This window comes from Microchirus variegatus, assembly GCF_963457635.1.
Source record: "Microchirus variegatus genome assembly, chromosome: 16".
NCBI classification, from domain to species: domain Eukaryota; kingdom Metazoa; phylum Chordata; class Actinopteri; order Pleuronectiformes; family Soleidae; genus Microchirus; species Microchirus variegatus.
Window position 1 is genome coordinate 2,709,460 of NC_139817.1, and position 20,892 is coordinate 2,730,351.

Consider the following 20,892-nt stretch of genomic DNA (forward strand, 5'->3'; position numbering starts at 1 on the left):
GGACCAAAAAAACGTTTTTCAAAAATATTGTCAGTTCTTGGACGACATAGTATAGTATGTCGTTTTTGTCAAATTTTGGACCAAATTTTTTTTCTCCAAAAATGGTCACATTTTAGAGACATAGTATAGTATGACGTACTACATAATATAGTATGACGTTCTTGTCACGTTTTGGACCAAAAAAACGTTTTTCAAAAATATTGTCAGTTCTTGGACGACATAGTATAGTATGTCGTTTTTGTCAAATTTTGGACCAAATTTTTTTTCTTCAAAAATGGTCACATTTTAGAGACAAAGTATAGTATGACGTACTACATATTATAGTATGACGTTCTTGTCACGTTTTGGACCAAAAAAACGTTTTTCAAAAATATTGTCAGTTCTTGGACGACATAGTATAGTATGTCGTTTTTGTCAAATTTTGGACCAAATTTTTTTTCTCCAAAAATGGTCACATTTTAGAGACATAGTATAGTATGACCTACTACATAGTATAGTATGACGTTCTTGTCACGTTTTGGACCAAAAAAACGTTTTTCAAAAATATTGTCAGTTCTTGGACGACATAGTATAGTATGTCGTTTTTGTCAAATTTTGGACCAAATTTTTTTTCTCCAAAAATGGTCACATTTTAGAGACATAGTATAGTATGACGTACTACATAATATAGTATGACGTTCTTGTCACGTTTTGGACCAAAAAAACGTTTTTCAAAAATATTGTCAGTTCTTGGACGACATAGTATAGTATGTCGTTTTTGTCAAATTTTGGACCAAATTTTTTTTCTTCAAAAATGGTCACATTTTAGAGACAAAGTATAGTATGACGTACTACATATTATAGTATGACGTTCTTGTCACGTTTTGGACCAAAAAAACGTTTTTCAAAAATATTGTCAGTTCTTGGACGACATAGTATAGTATGTCGTTTTTGTCAAATTTTGGACCAAATTTTTTTTCTTCAAAAATGGTCACATTTTAGAGACAAAGTATAGTATGACGTACTACATAGTATAGTATGACGTTTTTGTCACGTTTTGGACCAAAAAAACGTTTTTCAAAAATATTGTCAGTTCTTGGACGACATAGTATAGTATGTCGTATTTGGCAAATTTTGGACCAAAATTTTTTTTCGCCAAAAATGGTCACATTTTAGAGACATAGTATAGTATGATGTACTACATAGTATAGTATGACGTTCTTGTCACGTTTTGGACCAAAAAAACGTTTTTCAAAAATATTGTCAGTTCTTGGACGACATAGTATAGTATGTCGTTTTTGTCAAATTTTGGACCAAATTTTTTTTCTCCAAAAATGGTCACATTTTAGAGACATAGTATAGTATGACGTACTACATAGTATAGTATGACGTTTTTGTCACGTTTTGGACCAAAAAAACTTTTTTCAAAAATATTGTCAGTTCTTGGACGACATAGTATAGTATGTCGTTTTTGTCAAATTTTGGACCAAATTTTTTTTCTACAAAAATGGTCACATTTTGGAGACATAGTATAGTATGACGTACTTCATAGTATAGTATGACGTTTTTGTCAAGTTTTGGACCAAAAAAAGTTTTTCAAAAATATTGTCAGTTCTTGGACAACATAGTATAGTATGTCGTTTTTGTCAAATTTTGGACCAAATTTTTTTTCTCCAAAAATGGTCACATTTTGGAGACATAGTATAGTATGACGTACTACATAGTATAGTATGACGTTCTTGTCACGTTTTCGACCAAAAAAACGTTTTTCAAAAATATTGTCAGTTCTTGGACGACATAGTATAGTATGTCGTTTTTGTCTAATTTTGGACCAAATTTTTTTTCTCCAAAAATGGTCACATTTTAGAGACATAGTATAGTATGACGTACTACATAGTTTGTATGACGTTCTTGTCACGTTTTGGACCAAAAAAAAAGTTTTTCAAAAATATTGTCAGTTCTTGGACGACATAGTATAGTATGTCGTTTTTGTCAAATTTTGGACCAAAATTTTTTTTCGCCAAAAATGGTCACATTTTAGAGACAAAGTATAGTATGACGTACTACATAGTATAGTATGACGTTTTTGTCACGTTTTGGACCAAAAAAAAGTTTTTCAAAAATATTGTCAGTTCTTGGACGACATAGTATAGTATGTCGTTTTTGTCAAATTTTGTACCAAATTTTTTTTCTCCAAAAATGGTCACATTTTAGAGACATAGTATAGTATGACGTACTACATAGTATAGTATGACGTTCTTGTCACGTTTTGGACCAAAAAAACGTTTTTCAAAAATATTGTCAGTTCTTGGACGACATAGTATAGTATGTCGTTTTTGTCAAATTTTGGACCAAATTTTTTTTCTACAAAAATGGTCACATTTTGGAGACATAGTATAGTATGACGTACTACATAGTAAAGTATGACGTTTTTGTCACGTTTTGGACCAAAAAAGGGGGCTGGTCGATTAATCGCTTTTAAATTTTATTTATTTATTTGTTTGGACGATGTTAAAAAAATTAAAATCAATTTTTTCCAATTTTTCCTTTTTACTGCGCTCTCACAGCTTCATCTTTTTTAGTTTTGTATTCTTGTTATTGTCTTTCTCTTCCACCTTCTGTCCAAATGATCAAACAGGAAGTGCCGCCGTTTTATTGAAAAACCTTTATTTATTTTATTTTATCATCATGTTCTGGAACCACTTTCATGGTGAAAACACGTCACAGCAGCATTTTTGATCTTTTCTCAAACAGTTTTATTAAACAGACGACGTCACATTTTTTTTCACAATTTAAACTTTTTCATTTTCGCTCATGAAGGAAATCAAACGATGCCGCGGTCGCGTTTGTATAAAGTAAAACTTAGCGTGAGTGCGTGAGAGGGAGGCACCGTGGATTTATGAAAAATAGACTCTACTGTATATTCATACATATATATATACATATATATATATATATATATAATACTAAAATATACATGTTAGTACATGTGAATTAATACAAAAATAAACAAGGTTAATTATCTGCAAACTCATGCATTTGGCACACATTCTGTTCTAAGTCCAGTGGTTCTCAAAGTCTGGGCCACAGATGAGTCGCGGGAGATTATTTTTGGGGTCCCTAAACAATTTAAAACGTACGTTAATGTTTTAATTAATGTAGCAAACCTATTTATGACGCACAAAGTTTGTGAAACACCATTCTAGATCGACGACGCAACTTTTTTTTCCTTCCTCACATCTATGCTAGGGTTTTTTTCGCTAACAATTTTCATTTGTGTTAAAATAAGTTCTGGATTGTATCGGTTTTTGCGCGTTTCTTTTACATTTTTCCGCTCCAGTAGAGAAGCCGGAAGCGTAAACTTAACTTGGGCTAGCTACTGTCGCCGATAACAGCGCTTTACGTGGTAATTCGCAACCAAAATGAAACAGTTCTACGTTTAGTAAACAAATGCGACAGAAAGTGCGAATGAACGGTAAAAAATATGATCAGTACCGTCTCGGAATCCCAGAGGTCGCTCCAAGGTGGAAATTCCAAGTTCCGACTACAATTGGAATGCAAAATCAACTCCACGGCAGCATCGCAGCGCCACTTGCAGGTCTGGCATAAATACTACAGCGTTTAGAGAAACGATGCCTGTGTCGTTTATGGAAACAAAAACGGGGGGAAAGTGAAAGTTCTGGTTCGGTGCGGTTTAAGTCTTCGTCGTAAAGAACCAACAGTAGCTGCCTTTTTCTTCTGGATCGACAGACTCCACAGAGTCCGATAACGGACAGTAACACCGAACGTCCGCTCGGTCAAAACAGAGTTCCTCGTAGCGTCCGGGGCGTCCAGCGTCACGTGACCCCAGGTCGGGTTAAAGGTCAGAGCGAGTCGGTGGGGGGGCCGTTGGACTCCTGTAGCTGCGTAATGGTGGGAGGGATCAGGCTGTCCAACTCCTGCCTGTTCCCCGTCTTCAGGAGCCACTCTTGGAATTTTACAGTCACAAGCTCCTCGAACTTCTGCTTCTGCTCCCTGAGAAACACAAATGGACGCCACCGTTATTGGTTGATTACATTTTGAATATTTAAACTCTTGGGCAGCCGATTAATGCGACTACTTCCTGTCGATTTACTTGGACGATGTAGTATAGTGTGTCGTTTTTGTCGATTTTGTCAATTTTTTGGACGACAGTATTGCATGATGTTATTGTCAAATTGTTTACCCAAAAAAAAAACTTTAAAAAAATGTTGCCGGTTTTTTCAAATTTTGGAAGATTTTTCTTTTCAAAGAAATCTTGGGCAAAATTGTATAGCATGAAGTTTTTGTCAAATTTTGGACAAAATTTTTTTTCAAAAAATTGTCACATTTTGGACGTCATAGTATAGTATGACGTACTACATAGTATAGTATGACGTTTTTGTCAAGTTTTGGACCAAAAAAATGTTTTTCAAATTTTTTTTCAGATTTTGGACGACATAGTATATATAGTATGTCGTTTTTGTCAAATTTTGGACCAAATTTTTTTTCCAAAAAATGGTCACATTTTTGACGACATAGTATAGTATGACGTACTACATAGTATAGTATGAAGTTTTTGTCAAGTTTTGGACCAAAATTTTTTTTTCAAAAAAATTGTCAGATTTTGGACGACATAGTATAGTATGTCGTTTTTGTCAAAATTTGGAAAAAAAAAAGAAAAATTTGGACGACATATTACAATGTCTTTTTTTTCAAAAAAATTTGTAAGACATTGTATAGCACGTTGTTTTTGTAAAATTTTGGACAACATAGTATAGTATGAAGTTTTTGTAAAATTTTGGACCAAAATTGTTTTTCAAAAAAAAGGGCAAATTTTGAACGACATACTGTTCTAGACTACATACAAATATATTTTACGTTAAACTTTAATCGTTATTCCAATGAAATAAAATACGTTTTTTTACTGTAACCGAGGAAACAGAAGAGAGGAGGATCCTCGCATAAGCCGAGCTCACAGAGCACCACTTCCTTTCAACTTGGCTTTCAAAATAAAAGCTGCTTCCAGTTTGGATTCTTATTAAATAAAAATACATTTTAGATTTACTAGTCATTCTGCAAGTAAAAAATAAAAATAAAAATTGAGTCACTCTCAATGCATGAGATGCATTCAAGGACCCTGGGAAATAGAATCCCTTCTGCAGGATCTTAGTGGAGCAGGAACCTGCAAAATGTCAGTAACTCAACGCTCGATGCTGCTGCTGCCACCTTGTGTTAATACATGCACTGCACACAGGAAGTGACTGCTTTTTTTTTGTTTACGTGAAAACAGACAAAGTGATTTTCTACTTCTTTTTTAACCTGCCCCAAAGTACAAATACTTAGTTACTGTACTTTAGTACAAAATTGACATATCTGTACTTTAGTTTGTTATTTATATTTCTCATAAACTCTTACTTCTCAAACTCAAGTACATTTTTTGTCAGAAAATGACTTACGTGAAACTTAAGTACAGTAAAATGTCTTTTGTAGCTTCTACCAAAGTAATTTTCTGCTAACATACTTGTACTTTTACTTCGACGTACTTTATGTACGACTGCAAACGAGTAATAACTTGTTACTCACTTGTTCAGCCGCGCCTCCATCACCGTCCTCTGCCAGCTCTGAAACCTCTTCTGTTTCTGGTCGAGCGCGGCCTGATACGCGGCGGGTAAACCGCCGGGCACCTCGCACGTGTCGCCCTCCATCTTGAACGGCACCACCAGGGCGTGGAAGTCGGCAGGGGGCAGCAGGCGGTAGCAGGCGGAGGCGGCGTCCGGGTTCGACGGCGCCGCGTTGACGAGGCCCTCGGTTCCCAGGAGCAGAGGTTGATCCCAGGCGTTGGGGACCACGGCCAGGCCCACGCTGGCCATGTGGTCCTCCAGGGACGGGTAGAAGGTGTGGAAGGGCCCCAGCGTGAGCTCAGAGTTCCCCGGCAGAAGCAGGGGCCGCGTGGGGGTCAGAGCGTGCACGGCGCAGCGGGACGAGGCGCCTACGGCGATCCTGCCGGCCACGCACACCACCCGCACGTTGTGGCAGCTGTGGATGTGGACGCTGGTCTCGACGGGACCCAGAACCACTAAGCTGTCGCGACATTTGTCCAGACTGACCGACCTGACGGGGAAAACACAAGAAACATGAGGCTGAAAAAGGGATAATTCAGCCTTTGTTTTGAAACTCATAGAGAAAATCAGTGATTTTAGCTCACAGGGACACATGAGCTGCTGGTCCACTGCTGCCTCGTGTGGTCACTTTGTGTCACTGAGGTTAATCTGAACAAAGGATTTTAAATGCCGAATTATTAAAATAAGACATTTTAACTTAGTGATGGAGGCAGCAGTGGATCAACAACTCCTGTGTGCTGTGATGTTAAAATCACTGGTTTTCTCTATGGGGTTTGGTGTGGGAGAGTGAGTGGTTTTTAAAAACTTCAGTTTCCTGTTAGAAAAGTCTGTCTAACAGTGAGATAAATTGACAAACAATATTTTTAAGACATTTAACAACATATATCTTTGGTTTTTTTTTAACTGAAAACTGAAGTTTGTAAACCACTCACTCTCCCACACCAAACCCCATAGAGAAAATCAGTGATTTTAGCTCACAGGGACACAGGAGCTGCTGGTCTAATGCTGCCTCGTGTGGACAATTTGTGTCACTGAAGTATGACTCAATTAAATATTTCAAAAGCCGAATTGACAAAATAAGACATTATAAGTCAGTGATGGAGGCAGCAGTGGATCAATAACTCCTGTGAACTCCTGTGTCACTGTGATGTTAAAAGCACTGGTTTTCTCTATGGGCTTTGGTGCAGGGAGAGTGAGTGGTTTACAAAAAGTCAGTCCAACGGTGAGATAAAGCATAAAAACACAGCTGCAGTAACAACAGAGGTACCTGAGCGGTGACAGCAGGTAGATGAAGGCGTCCGAGCACCTGTGGATCTTGATGTTGGCGCCCGTCAGCTTGTCCGAGGTCTTCGCCAGCGTCTGCTTGAAGACCTGCGACATCAGCACCATCTTACTGCCCGGCGGCGCCGTGTGAGTGTTCCTGGCTATTTTGGCTCGCTTCATGGCTCCTTCCACTAGAGGGCGCAATCACAGGCGGTCAGAAGTGACAAATACGCAACACCTTGGAGTGCAGTGCGTCGAGGAGGAGGCAGAGGGAGCTCATACCTTGCTGAGCCCAGGCCAGCTTCTTGCCTGAGAGCAGACAGGCGGTGATGCCAAACGGGTTGAGCGTGAGGTTCTGCTTGAGACAGGAGAGCAGCTGGTGCAGGGAGAATGAGTGGCTCGCTGTGGAGAAGCCGGCCCGAGTCTGCAGAGGACCTCTGGTGAGCAGACGGTGGACGGGCTGGACCAGCTTACTGCGACACACCGAGCCCTCGAGGAGGAGGCTGAGGCTACGCACCACCTCAAGGGAGATCTGGAGGGAAAAGTTACTCACATATATATATATGTATATGCATACATACTTATACATACATACACACATATATATATATATATATATGTATATGCATACATACTTACACATACATACACACATATATATATATATATATATATATGTATATGCATACATACTTACACATACATACACACATATATATATATATATATATATATATATACGTATATGTATGCATGTATGTATATATATATATATATATATATACACATACATACATACACACACACATATATATATATACACACACATACATACACACACATATATATATATACACACACATACATACACACATGTACATATATACACAAATACATACACATATGTATATATATATACATACATACATACATACACATTTATATATATACACACATACATACACATATGTATATATATATACACATGTATATATATATATAGACACACATACACATGTATATATATTTATACACACGTATGTATATATATTTATACACACACATACACATGTATATATATAAATACATATGTATATATATATATATATTTATACACATACATATGTATATATATTTATACACACATATATACACATACATATGTTTATATATAAATATATTTATGCATATATATATACATGTATGTATACATACATATATAGACTCACATTTTTATATATGTACATACACACACATTTATATATATGTATGTATACATACATATACGCGTGTGTATATATATACATACACGCATATATGTATACATATGTATACATATACATATATGCGTGTGTATATATATACATACACGCATATATGTATACATATACACATGTATACATATATGCCTGTGTATATATATACATGCATGTATGAAAAAACACTTATTTTACTCAACAGACTCTGGTCTCTGTTATTTTCTTGTGATCAGCTGGTGGACAGCTGCCTCCTGTGGCCAAAGACGGCACTACAAGAACAACAGTTTTGGACACGTGTGTCTCACAGCCGCTCACCTGACAGTCCCTGAGGGCGTGTCCAGACTGGGACATCTGTCCCGGCTCCACCAGCAGCTCCAGAATCTCAGCGAGGTGGTTCTGGACGAAGGACAGATGAGCCTGGTCGTCCCAGTTCTGCAGAGTCAGACAAAGACAAACACAATATCTGAGGTTATAACTCCATCTTCCTATGATGATGCTGCTGCTGCTGCTGCTGCTGCTGTGGTGTCAGAACCGTCCGGGCGAAAAAGGACCTTGTTCTGAGAGCTGGTCTTGGCTTCTCGGTCCGACGGAGACGGGGAGCGAGTGCGTTGACTGGGCCACTCCTCTCCGATCAGGGACGTCCTCAGGGAAACGCGGTTTAGCTGCTGGATGTAGAGGAAGAGGAGGAACTGCAGCGTGTCCACGGACAACTGCAGCAAGAGAGGAAAGAAAAAAAAAAGAGGCCAAGCGTCAGATATCGACGTGTCCCAGTGGAGCAGAGTTACAACACTAACCTCTGCCTGAGGCAAAACACAACACAATACACAGCAGAGTCTGCGTGACGCGATACAATAGACGTCGAGTGGGACAAACGGATAGAATCGCACACTCTCATGTTCACCCATCCATCTTTCTTTCTTTCTTTCTGGCTCGCTCACCTTCGTCCTCTGCTGCTCCAGCTCACTCTTGGAGGAGCACTGGGAGAGACACTCCGCCCACTCCAGCCTCTGCTCGGCCGTGTGACCCACGAGGAGGTCAAAGGTCTCAAAGTAGAGCCACGCCAGGTCCTCGGGGAGCTGCAGCTTCCCGCAGGCGATGTGTCTCCACATGGACCAGCCCAGCAGCGGGAAGCAGCCGTCCCGCGTCCGCACGTAGCTCGCCATCTTGCGCAGGTAGTGCAGGCCGAGTTTGGTGGAAGGGGCCACCTGTGAGACGACCGTGGTTAGTAGGTTACAGAATATCACTCCATCTCAACATTAGAAAACATTTTCCTGTCTGGAAACTGAAGTTTGTAAAGCACTCGCTCTCCCCGCACCAAACCCCATAGAGAAAATCACTGATTTTAACATAACAGTGACACAGGAGTTCACAGGATGTTGTTGATCCACTGCTGCCTCCCTCACGAACTTCAAATGACTAATTTTTGTGAATTCGGCTTTTAAAATATTTCATTTAGACTTAAATCAGTGACACAAAGTGACCACACGAGGCAGCAGTAGACCAGCAGCTCCTGTGTCCATGTGAGCTAAAATCACTGGTTTTTCTCTATGGGGTTTGGTTTGGGGGATTTTGCATATAGATTAAGCTGCCACTGATTTTATATACATGGACAACAGCACATATAACATATATATATATAACATATACATATAACAGCACAATATTATTAATAACAGCAATGAGGGAGAATCACCTGCAGGGCACCCAGTAAGAAGGGCTCCATACGCGGCCATATGCTCACACTCTCTGCCTCCATCCTTGAAGACGAAAATAAAAAATATATATATATATATATTGTAAACATAAAAATCTCTAAAGCAAATCGAGCAGACATTGAAAACAGTAAGTTACATTTTTATAATGAGGGGAAAACACCAAAGTCAAAAACACTATTGTGTGCTCATGTTACAACTGTCGCATAGTAACGTCACATTGCAAAAATCTTACTAAAGTTATATTTATATGTATTTATATATATATATAAATATAAGAAAATCGCAACAACAAATATCCTTTTTAACTAACGTTGCAAAACTTTGTACATCAATAAAAATTTCACTTATTTCAAGCCCAAAAGACCAAAAAAAGTATGAAAAATTTGACATGTTTAAAAAGAACGTTGCAAAAAATGTGTTAAAATAAAAACTAATGCACAGCCAAAAAGTAACAAAATACTGTAATGTTAGGGAAAAAAATTAAAATGACATTAGAAAAATGTTCTAGACTACCCAAAAAGTCACAGAAATGTTACAATGTTACCAAAGAACTACTTGTATTAGCAAAAAAATACATTAAAAATGTTGTAAGGTTTCAAATAAAATGGCACTAATGTACACAAAAATGTTTCGCCTCGCCAAAAAAGCCACACAATGTTGCAATGTTTTAAAAAATATTGCGTTAAAAACATTTGTTTCCAAAAACAAACTCTCCATAGCTACGTTAAAAAAAAATTCCACTAACCTCACACATTTTTGTAATCGCAAAAAAATTCACCAAATTTACTAACGTCGCACAAATGTTATCAACTTTAAAATCAAAGTGCCAAAAAAAAGCCACAAAATGTTGTAATTTTTCAAAAATAATTTACTTCAATTACAAAAGAATGTTTGACAACAACACCATGATAAACGTATTGCGTGTTTTTTTTAAATCTTAAATCGCGGTGCACGTTAACATCGTGTATCGTCTCCTCTCTCCTTCGCGGCCATGATTAATAGATTCATAAAGATGCTGCATCATCATCATCATCATCATCATCATCCACCTGACGCTTTAACGCTGCCATGACAACGGGCAGAGGATGCTTACGTCAATAAAACACCTGACTTCGCGTCGTGATGCCAAAGTTTAGTTCAGGCTAACCGGGCTAGCTGAAGCTAACAGAGTCAGGCAGCGGGTAAAGCTAACGCGAGCTAACAAACGCGCTATTAGTTTACTTCTAACAAGACGTGTTGTTGTTTTTGTCTCCTTTTCTGTCACAGTTTAACTTTAACACGCGTGACTCTGTGCTGTTGATAACTTAGCAGCAGTTAGCTAACGATGCTAACCAGCGACCACAGTGCGGTGTTGGCTCGGGTTGGTAGTTTGTACTTACTTCCGGGTCCCGGCAGCGCGCTGCTCCGTGTCTGTGGAAGATGAGTCCACGGCTCAGCGCGAACATGAGTGGAACACGACGCGGTCTGTTGTGGTCTTAGAGGCGGACTGAAGCGGACTGAAGCGGACCAGAGGCTGACAGCTGCTGCCGCTGCTGCAGCGCGCCGCTTCCGACTTGGCGCCTCCTCTGTCCTGGCATCTGTTGCGCGCGTCCTCCGGGAGCGCGCTCCATGCTGCGTTCACATGCTTCAGGAGATAATGCGAAACGTCAGAGAAGAAAAAAAAAAGCGTTTAATCAGTTCAATTTGTGATTTTTTTTAAATTTTCATTATTTTTATTTTACTCTCGGCATTTGGTTTAAAAGACAGTTATCGAAGCTATTTTATTTAAAGCCTGGTTACACTTAAAATAAAATGTATGAGAAGTAGGTTAACACGCGTAAACGTTAGCGTCACTTTACAGACTCATTTTAACAATCCGGATTCACGTAAACATGACGTCACGTGCGTCTTTTTCCGGTCAGTCATCATGGAAATAGATGTGTGTTAAACATATGTACATACATATTGTATATGTATACACACACACACACACACATGTGTATGTGAATGTATGTATATACATATATTATATTGAAAAATATTTTTTAAAATATAGGATATTATTATGCAACTGAATGTATTTTTGTATACAAATGTTTAAAGATCCGATTTAATTGACAGGACTTAAACGCAGCACATTGACAGAGAAAAGCAGAGGGGAGCGTGTTTCTTTAAATAAAGGCGTGGTTTGTGTGTAGGAGGGCGTGGCCTGTGAGCAGGCGGTTGCCTGTGTTGAGGAGGTGGAGGAGGAGGGTTGATCTCTGACAGGAGGAGGAAGAAGGATCCAACCTTCAAAAGCCGGCTGTTGTTTTGTACCTTCTTCCTTCTCTCACACTGGAATCTAACATATGGCGACCAAAGGGATGAATGTGTGCAACATTTGCTGCCTCCTGCTTTACATCAGCACCGCGGTGCTTGCCGGGTAAGTGCTCTTATTCCCGGTGTCTGTCGGGAGCAGCATCGCCGGCTGGTACACATGTTCATCTGTGATTGGTCTAAACCTGTTTTACATGTGTGGAGTGGAGTGGAGCTGGGCTGTCACGCTGAGCTAACGGCTAATAAACTGCTTATAACTACCACAGAGTGGATTTCTGCCCAAAACATTTAGAATTCGGGTTATGTTTGCGAGTAACGTGTTAGCTTAGCTTCTCAGGAGCTAGCCTAAAATCGATCGGCGACAGTTAACCGGTAGTAGCTAGCTTAGCTTGCTGCAGAACCTGCCTGGGAATTGTCACATATTTTACGTTTACCTTCATGTAAAAGTGATTTAATAACATTCAGACGCCGTTTTAATATTGTAAGGTAAACTGGGTTGACTGATAGTGAATTCGGCACACTTGTTGTAACACAAATAAACGCTGAACGTGGGATTTAAACGTGATATTACAGCGTATGTGAGCTCCCGTTTGATCGCTGTCGCCTCGCCTCTTCCCCTCAGGCGAGATTTCTATAAGATTCTGGGTGTTGACAAGAGCGCCACCGTGCGGGACATCAAGAAGGCCTACAGAAAACTGGCCCTGCAGCTGCACCCGGACCGGAACCAGGACGACCCGAAAGCCCAGGACAAGTTCGCAGATCTGGGGGCAGCTTATGAGGTGAGTCCGCAGTTTGGGGGACGGAAGGACACGCGAGATTTGCCTCGACGTGGTTGTTTATTAACGCGTTTTAATTCAAACAGACGATCCTCACACACACACACACATTGGAACAAAAGTATTGTGTCGCTGCTTGTATTTGGTTGTCGTAGGAAACGACACGTTCTTGTGTGATTGGTCGACGAGACCCCGTGTGGCTGCATCTGATTGGCTGTCGCCTGTGCGCTGCTGGCACGCGCTAAAACGAGACGTGGATCAATAGGAGTGGATTTAAAAACGATATGGTCACATTTGAGCAGTTATTAGCAGCATTTAAAGCTTTGATGCATCATTGATATACGGTATTATTCATAAGATAATAATATATGCACATATATAATACATTTGTATCTATAAAGTCAATATTTTATTTCACAAAAGAGGAAAACTCCGCATTTAATGACAGTTATCGAAAGTCTTTTATCTTGATAATGTTTTTGTCCACATTAGCCCAAACCTATAACGACGTATTAAAAAGTGCATAATCTGTTGCCTTTTACTTATTTTTTTATTATTTTACGTATTAAAGACTGAGACCTAGGGCCCAGATCTTGTTCCTGACGCGTTGAAGGATATTTCTTTTTAACTTTGGGGCATTAAAAACCTCTGGAGGAGTAATAAAGCGAGAGATTAAGAGTGTTTGTGTGTTTTCAGGTTCTCTCAGATGAAGAGAAGAGGAAACAGTACGACATGTACGGAGAGGACGGACTGAAAGAAGGTCACCACAGTTCACACAACGACATCTTCTCCAGGTTGGTGTTTACACGGAGAATTCTGCAGAACACGAACGACGCGCTGTAATCTGAGATTATTTTTTGATCGGCCGTTTCGCTGCAGTTTCTTCGGCGACTTTGGTTTCATGTTTGGAGGAAACCGGCAGCAGCAGGACAGAAACATCCCTAGAGGAAATGACATCATACTAGACCTGGAGGTCACGCTGGAAGAGGTGTATTCTGGGAACTTTGTAGAGGTACGCAAAAAAAAAACGTGAATGCTGCCGTCTTGAATGAATCGTTAAGAGCAGGGGTTTCTCAAAGTTTTGATACCTGAGGGCCAATTTATTGTCCAAAATGTGACAATTTTTTGAAAAACAAATTTTGGTCCAAAATTTGACAAAAACTTCATACTATACCATGTCGTTCAAAATTTTAAAATTTTTGGGGAAAAAAGTTTTTGGTCCAAAATTTGACAAAAACGTTCTACAATACTATGTCGTCCCAAATTTGAAAAAAAAATTCAAAAAAAAAATGTGTCCAAAATTTGACAAAAATGACATATGCCGTCCCAAATTTGATGATTTTTTTCAAAAAAAATGTGTCCAAAATTTGACAAAAACGTCATACTATACTGTCGTTCAAAATTTTAAAATTTTGGGGGGAAAAAGTTTTTGGTCCAAAATTTGACAAAAACGTTGTACAATACTATGTCGTCCCAAATTTGAAAAAAAAAAAAAAAAAAAGTTGGTCCAAAATTTGACAAAAAATGACATATGCCGTCCCAAATTTGACGATTTTTATCAAAAAAAATTTGGTACAAAATTTGACAAAAACGTCATACTATACTGTCGTTCAAAATTTTAAAATTTTTTGGGGAAAAAGTTTTTGGTCCAAAATTTGACAAAAACGTTGTACAATACTATGTCGTCCCAAATTTGACAATCTAAAAAAAAAAAAATTTGGTCCAAAATTTGGCGAAAACGTCATACTATACTATGTCGTTCAAAATGTTAAAATTTCTGGGGGAAAAAGTTTTTGGTCCAAAATTTGACAAAAATGTTCTACAACGTCGTCCCAAATTTGACAATTTTTTTCAAAAAAAAATCTGGTCCAAAATTTGGCAAAAATGACATATATGCCGTCCCAAATTTGAAAAAAATGTTCCAAAAGAATTTGGTCCAAAATTTGACAAAAACGTCATACTATACTGTGTCACTATGTCATCCAAAATTTGATGACATAGTAAATACAGTTGTACAGTTTACACTTATTGGTCTGTATCCAGTAATGTCCAATAAACATTTAACAAGCTTAGTAGCTCCTGGATTAAAACTATCAACTGTAATTCATTGCGGGGCCGCCAGAAATGTTTCTGCACTTTGAGAACCAATGGTTTAGAGTCTTTTTAAAAAACGCTGTACCTTTTGTGGTCTGCGGTCGCTCAGGTTGTTCGGAACAAGCCCATCGCTAAAGAAGCTCCGGGCAAGAGGAAGTGCAACTGCAGACAGGAAATGAGGACGACGCAGCTCGGACCCGCACGCTTCCAGATGACGCAGGAGACGGTGTGTGACGAGTGTCCCAACGTCAAGTAAGGCTGAGAAAACACAACAAAACATTAACACGACACTGTTCTCATAAGTTCCACTTTGTGTGTTTCGGTCACATGACGTCAATATTAACATCATATGAACATTTTAAGGCTGGTGAATGAAGAAAGAACCCTGGAGGTGGAGATTGAACAGGGAGTGAGAGACGAGATGGAATATCCTTTCATCGGAGAAGGTCAATAAAAACGTCATTTTCATCATATTTGACTATTTATTTTAAATGTATTTACTGTTTATTAATAATCTCTTTGTGTGTGTGTGTGTGTGTGTGACCGCAGGAGAACCTCACATCGACGGAGAACCTGGAGATTTACGCTTCCGCATCAAAGTGTTGAAGTAAGAAAAGTGATTTGATGATTACAATTATTATTATTACTATTATTATTATTATAATTATTCTCATTATTATTACTATTCTTCTTCTTATTATTATTATTATTATAATTACTATCATTATTATTATTACTACTAATTTTATTATTATTATTACTACTACTATTATTATTACTACTATTATCATTATTATTATTACTACTATTATTATTATCCATGTCATTATTATTATGACTATTATTATAATAGTTGTTATCATAATAATAATATTACAGCTTTGTGGTAATTTATGAAAGATTTTGCAGATTCAAAAAGGGGGCGTGGCCACATCAGCCATTGCAATTTAGGAGAATTTCAATAATAAGATTTTTTACTGTGTTTGTGGTGAAATTATGTGTTTTTCCTAACGTGTGTGTGTGTGTGTGTGTCCTCAGACACCCCGTGTTTGAGCGCAGAGGTGACGACCTCTACACCAACGTCACCATCTCCCTGGTGGAGGCGCTGGTCGGCTTTGAGATGGACATCGTACATTTGGACGGACACAAGGTGAAAAGTTTTTTTTTTTGTTTTTAAAGATTTGAATTAAAAGTGTGAGATTAAATCTAAATCTGACTTTGTCGTCGTCGTTCTCGCGTGTTTGTCAGGTTCACATCGTCAGAGATAAAATCACCAAACCCAGCGCTCGCATGTGGAAGAAAGGTGAAGGTTTGCCCAACTTTGACAACGTCAACATCCGCGGCTCGCTCATCATCACCTTCGACGTGGAGTTTCCTCAGACGCAGCTGGACGAGCAGCAGAAAGACGGTGAGGAGTTTGGTGCTAAGATGGTCGACAAAAATAAATAAACAACATTATTGGCGAATATTCTCCTCAGCAAGCTTTTTTTATTTATAAAGAAAAAGTGAGAATTTTGATTAAAAAAAAAGTAATTAAAAAAAATTTTTATTTAGTTTTTATTTAAATGTAGATGTTTTTTATTTAAGAATTTAGAATTTTTATTTAAAAAATTTAGATTTTTTTTTTTTAAATGTATAATTTTTTCTTTAAATGTATAATTTTTATTTAAGAATTTAGAATTTTTATTTAAAAAATTTAGATTTTTTTTTTTTTATGTATAATTTTTTCTTTAAATGTAGAATTTTTATTTAAGAATTTAGAATTTTGATTTAAAAAATGTTGATTTTTTTTTTTTTAAGTATAATTTTTATTTAAAAAAGAAATTGTTGTTTTGTTTTGACCTTTAATCCTCTCCTGTAGAGAATAATCATTATATTCTGCTCGCTATAAATAACAAAACAACTTCTATCACGTATGGGTGACGTTTACAGAGCTAACACTTGTCTTGTTGTTGTTGTTGTTGTTGTTGTTGTTGCAGGTCTTCGTGGTCTCCTGAAGCAAAGCTCCGTACAGAAGGTTTACAACGGACTACAAGGATATTAATGGACACACTGAGACACACAGTCTGGACTGAGACACACACACACACACACACACACACAGGGCCAGGGTGTATATTTATTATTCTTTTTTTTTTCAGATTGTTCTCAGGACGGATTGAACCCACTTTTATTTTTATTTCGACACAAAGACGTGCGTTTGGTTTACTTTGTCTTTGTTGTTCCTTCTTATTGACCCTGAATAATATGATATTATATAATATTAATGATGATGATGATGAGGCCTCTTTCGTTTTTGTTTTTTTTTATCAATTTAAATTCACCGTCTTCACCTGATGATCTACTGATGAACTGTAAGAAGAGGAAAGTCCACAAATTAACTTTGAGTAGAATTTTTTTGTTTGTTATAAATGAGTTTTTTTGAATGTAACGGCGACGCTTTGTGTTCAGGAAAAACTCTGTAAATAGGGAAGAATGAGTGTTTGTTTTTGTTTGACTTTGATGGTAGAAGTGTTCGCTCGCCTCCACGTTCTCTGCGTTAGGAGTTGAACTCTTAAATGAAGCAGTGAAGTGAAATCCTGTCTCTTGTTTCCTCTGAAAACCTCTGATTCTTTTTGACTTTTTAAACGTTTGCTGCCTCCAGGTTTTTAGCGGGAGAGTCCGAGGCCTCGTCTGTTTTTAAAGAAACGCGTGTTCTGGACCGAGATTGTTGTAATTTTGACTGAAAAAAAAGAAGAAATAAAAAGATTTCTACAAACCACTGACCACGCTGACGCTTGTACCGCAGAGTCGCCAGCAGATGGCGGCAGAGTCAAAAGAGACGAGGGTGAAGGATGGACGTCTGTGAGCAAAGACAGAAGGAAACAAAACAGATTAAAGAACAGTTTTCATGATCAAAAAGATACAAATCAACAATAAAACATAAAAAAAAGTCATAATTAGCTTCTCTACACTAGATGGCGTATAGCCAAAGGGACGTCATGTTTACGTGACTCCCGAATAGTCTTTAAAGTAGCGCTAAACTTTAGCGCTGCTCTTTTCATTTAATAAACAGACCGCTCCAGTTCAACTGTAGGTGGCGCTAACACAGCTAACTGATAAACGGTGCCTGGACTCCGGTTTCCGCTGCTTTAATGACTCGTTTGAACAATCGCGAGTCATATAAACGTAAAGCTGCGCACGTCTTTTTCTAGTCAGTCGTCATGGAAACGCGGAGTGCGCTAACATTGACGCCGCTAACGTGCCCGGCACTTGTTTTTAAAAGAATAGTTTTCATAATTAAAAAGATAAAAATCTGTTAGCCTTATTTTCATAATTAGGCTACACAGTAGAAATACTTTGCTACTCTCCACCAGATGGCGCATGGCCATGGTGACGTCATGTTTACGTGACTCCCGAATCGTTAAAATGAGTCTCTAAAGTAAAGCGCACATATGCTGGTTATTTGTAGCGCTGCTCTTTTCGACCGCTCCAGTTCCAATGCTAACGGCGCTAACTCAGCTAACGGTGCCTTGGACTCCGGAAAAAACTGCGTCACTTTAGAGACTAATTTGAACAATCGGAAGTCACGCAAACATGGCGTCACGCGCGCGCTTTTTTGTCCAGTCGGTCGTCATGGAAACGTGCTAACGTTGACACCGTTAACGAGCACAACCACCAGATGGCGCGTGGCCATGGTGACGTCATGTTTTACGCAACTCCCGATTCGTTTAAAATGAGTCTCTAAAGTTAACGCTAAACTTTATGAAATCAGACGCACACATACGCAATACACAGGTACACAACAACAACTGTACAGTTTAGCTGTTGGTTACCATGGTGACGAGTGAGTGAGCGAGTGAGTGATGTCGACAATCCTCAGATAAACCACTTGTAATTGCAGAGTGTGAACCACACGAGGGCAGCATCGTCTCTGCAGTAAATCACTTTTTATCACACACACACACACACACACACTCAGCAGAGCTGTGAGTGTGTGTGTGTCCATGCATGTGTGTGTGTGTGTGTGTTGATGCAGATAAGCACCAGGATCACACTTGACCCTGAGTCTAATGACTTGTAAGTGTAGCTGCAGGGTTAAGAGAGGCACAGGCTAATTGAGCAATCTGTGTGTGTGTGTGTGTGTGTGTGTGTGTGTGTGTGTTGGCGCCCGGCGGCCGCTCTGACCTGCTCTGACTCGACTTGTGTGTCGGGTTAATGGAGCCCGACCTCAGACTCGGCGCGGGAAGGAAAAATATGATACGGCCATTTCCCACAAATGACTCAACGTTTTTAAACTTAAAAAAAAAAAATAATAATAATGAAAAAATTACATTTTGAGGGGAAAAAACAGTATATATGAGCACATATCTATTAAGCAGTAAGTTTATAAAGGAGTTCATTACATTTTTCCCAGTGTATGATTGTTTGTTGTGATGAAAAGTAAGATTTTCTTCTTCATCTCCCTGTTTTTCCACTGTTTATTTATCTATTTATTTATTGACTACATTCTAAAAAAAAAAACTTTTATAACAGCAAACATTGGGAATAAAACAACAAAGACAAATAGATGAATTATAATAAATCACATTTACAGGTGTGTGTGTGTGTGTGTGTGTGTGTTACACTGAGTCTTTAAAGGTCCAGTTTGTTCAATTTTAATTGATATATATTATTATAGATTTTTTAATTTGGCTGAAATTGAAGATTATAATTCCAAATGTGTTGTTTTTCTTTTAAAACAATGAGTATAAGACTAAACAAATAAAATATATGTCTATTTTTATCTACTGTATCTTCACACTGTGTTCGTGTCTTTATTTCACTGTTAGACAGACTTTAACAACAGGAAACTGACGTTTGTTAAACCGCTCACTCTCCCTGCACCAAACCCCATAGAGAAAACCAGTGATTTTAGCTCACGGTTGGACACAGGAGCTGCTGGTCTGCTGCTGCCTCGTGTGGTCACTTTGTGTCACTGAAATAAATCCAAAGTAAGTATTTTCAAAAGCCGAATTGATAAACGAAGATATAGTAAGTTAGTGATGGAGGCAGAAGTGGATCAACAACTACTGTGAACTTCCTGTGTTGATGTGATGTTAAAATCACTGCTTTTCTCTATGAGGTTTGGTGTGAGGAGGCGTTTATTTGAGAAAGTGACAAAAAACTAGCTAAAAATTGGGTTTTAACGGCGAGATAAACTCTTATGATATCATTATTATTTAAAACATACAGTCAGTGTCAGACGACAGGAATTCTTTAATAAATGAAATCAATAAAAGTGCTTTTACGTCGACAGACGACAAATGTGTGCAGTTATTAACTAATGTGTGAACCTGAAGGACGACAGGAGAAAGAACATGAGAGAGAGAGAGAGAGAGAGGAGGAAGAGGAGGAGGAGGAAGAGGAGGAGGAGGGTGAAAAAAGGACTCTGCCCAAAATAAGAAATGTTGACGGACAAAAGCCTACAATTTGTGGGATCTGAGCATAAAGCAAACAAAGAGCAGCTTTTGTAAAGAATAATGTACGTGAGCCGTGTCCTTAGACTGAGCTTTGAACTGAGCTGAGGACGAACACTGTGTCTGTGTGTCTGTGTCTGTGTCTGTCTGTGTCCGTCTGTGTGTGTCCCTGTGTCTGTCTGTGTGTGTCCCTGTGTCTGTCTGTGTCTGCGTGTCTCTGTGTCTGTGTGTGTCTCTGTGTCCCTGTGTCTGTCTGTGTCTGTATCTCTGTGTCTGTCTGTGTCTGTGTGTCTGTCTGTGTCTATATTAAACACCTCAAAGGGGAAAAAGCCTCATCTATTCTTCAGTTCACTGGTGGAGACTCATTATTGATGCTGAGGCTTTGGGGCTTTTTCTGTTTAAAGACTGAATCTCTGCTGTTAGCTCTCCTGTTAGCCACCAGGACGCTAACG

The 20,892-nt window shown here is 38.5% G+C and overlaps 2 protein-coding genes across 2 annotated transcripts; one reads left to right on the forward strand and one right to left on the reverse strand.

The window, feature by feature from the left end:
- Positions 1-3,165: 3,165 nt before the first annotated feature.
- tbccd1 (TBCC domain containing 1) lies at positions 3,166-9,878 on the reverse strand (the record flags this gene model as incomplete). The annotated part of the gene is made up of 8 exons (XM_083903220.1): positions 3,166-3,993; positions 5,563-6,090; positions 6,868-7,054; positions 7,146-7,395; positions 8,438-8,554; positions 8,674-8,832; positions 9,061-9,327; positions 9,816-9,878. The coding sequence occupies 8 exons, from the start codon at positions 9,876-9,878 to the stop codon at positions 3,843-3,845; spliced, it is 1,722 nt and encodes a 573-aa protein (XP_083759346.1). The 3' UTR covers positions 3,166-3,842.
- A 2,178-nt stretch (positions 9,879-12,056) lies between these two features.
- dnajb11 (DnaJ heat shock protein family (Hsp40) member B11) lies at positions 12,057-17,698 on the forward strand. Its single transcript, XM_083902745.1, has 10 exons — positions 12,057-12,238; positions 12,755-12,911; positions 13,605-13,702; positions 13,788-13,920; positions 15,112-15,254; positions 15,366-15,448; positions 15,552-15,609; positions 16,041-16,152; positions 16,251-16,410; positions 16,982-17,698. Exons 1-10 carry the CDS (start codon positions 12,165-12,167, stop codon positions 17,044-17,046), a joined length of 1,083 nt encoding a protein of 360 aa, XP_083758871.1. The 5' UTR covers positions 12,057-12,164; the 3' UTR covers positions 17,047-17,698.
- Positions 17,699-20,892: the final 3,194 nt, after the last annotated feature.

Coding starts and splice junctions, on each gene's coding strand:
- dnajb11 (XM_083902745.1), top strand. CDS start 12,165: ATGGCGACCAAAGGGATGAATGTGTGCAACATTTGCTGCCTCCTGCTT. Junction 13,703..13,787: donor CACAACGACATCTTCTCCAG/GTTGGTGTTTAC, acceptor GTTTCGCTGCAG/TTTCTTCGGCGACTTTGGTT. Junction 16,153..16,250: donor TACATTTGGACGGACACAAG/GTGAAAAGTTTT, acceptor CGTGTTTGTCAG/GTTCACATCGTCAGAGATAA.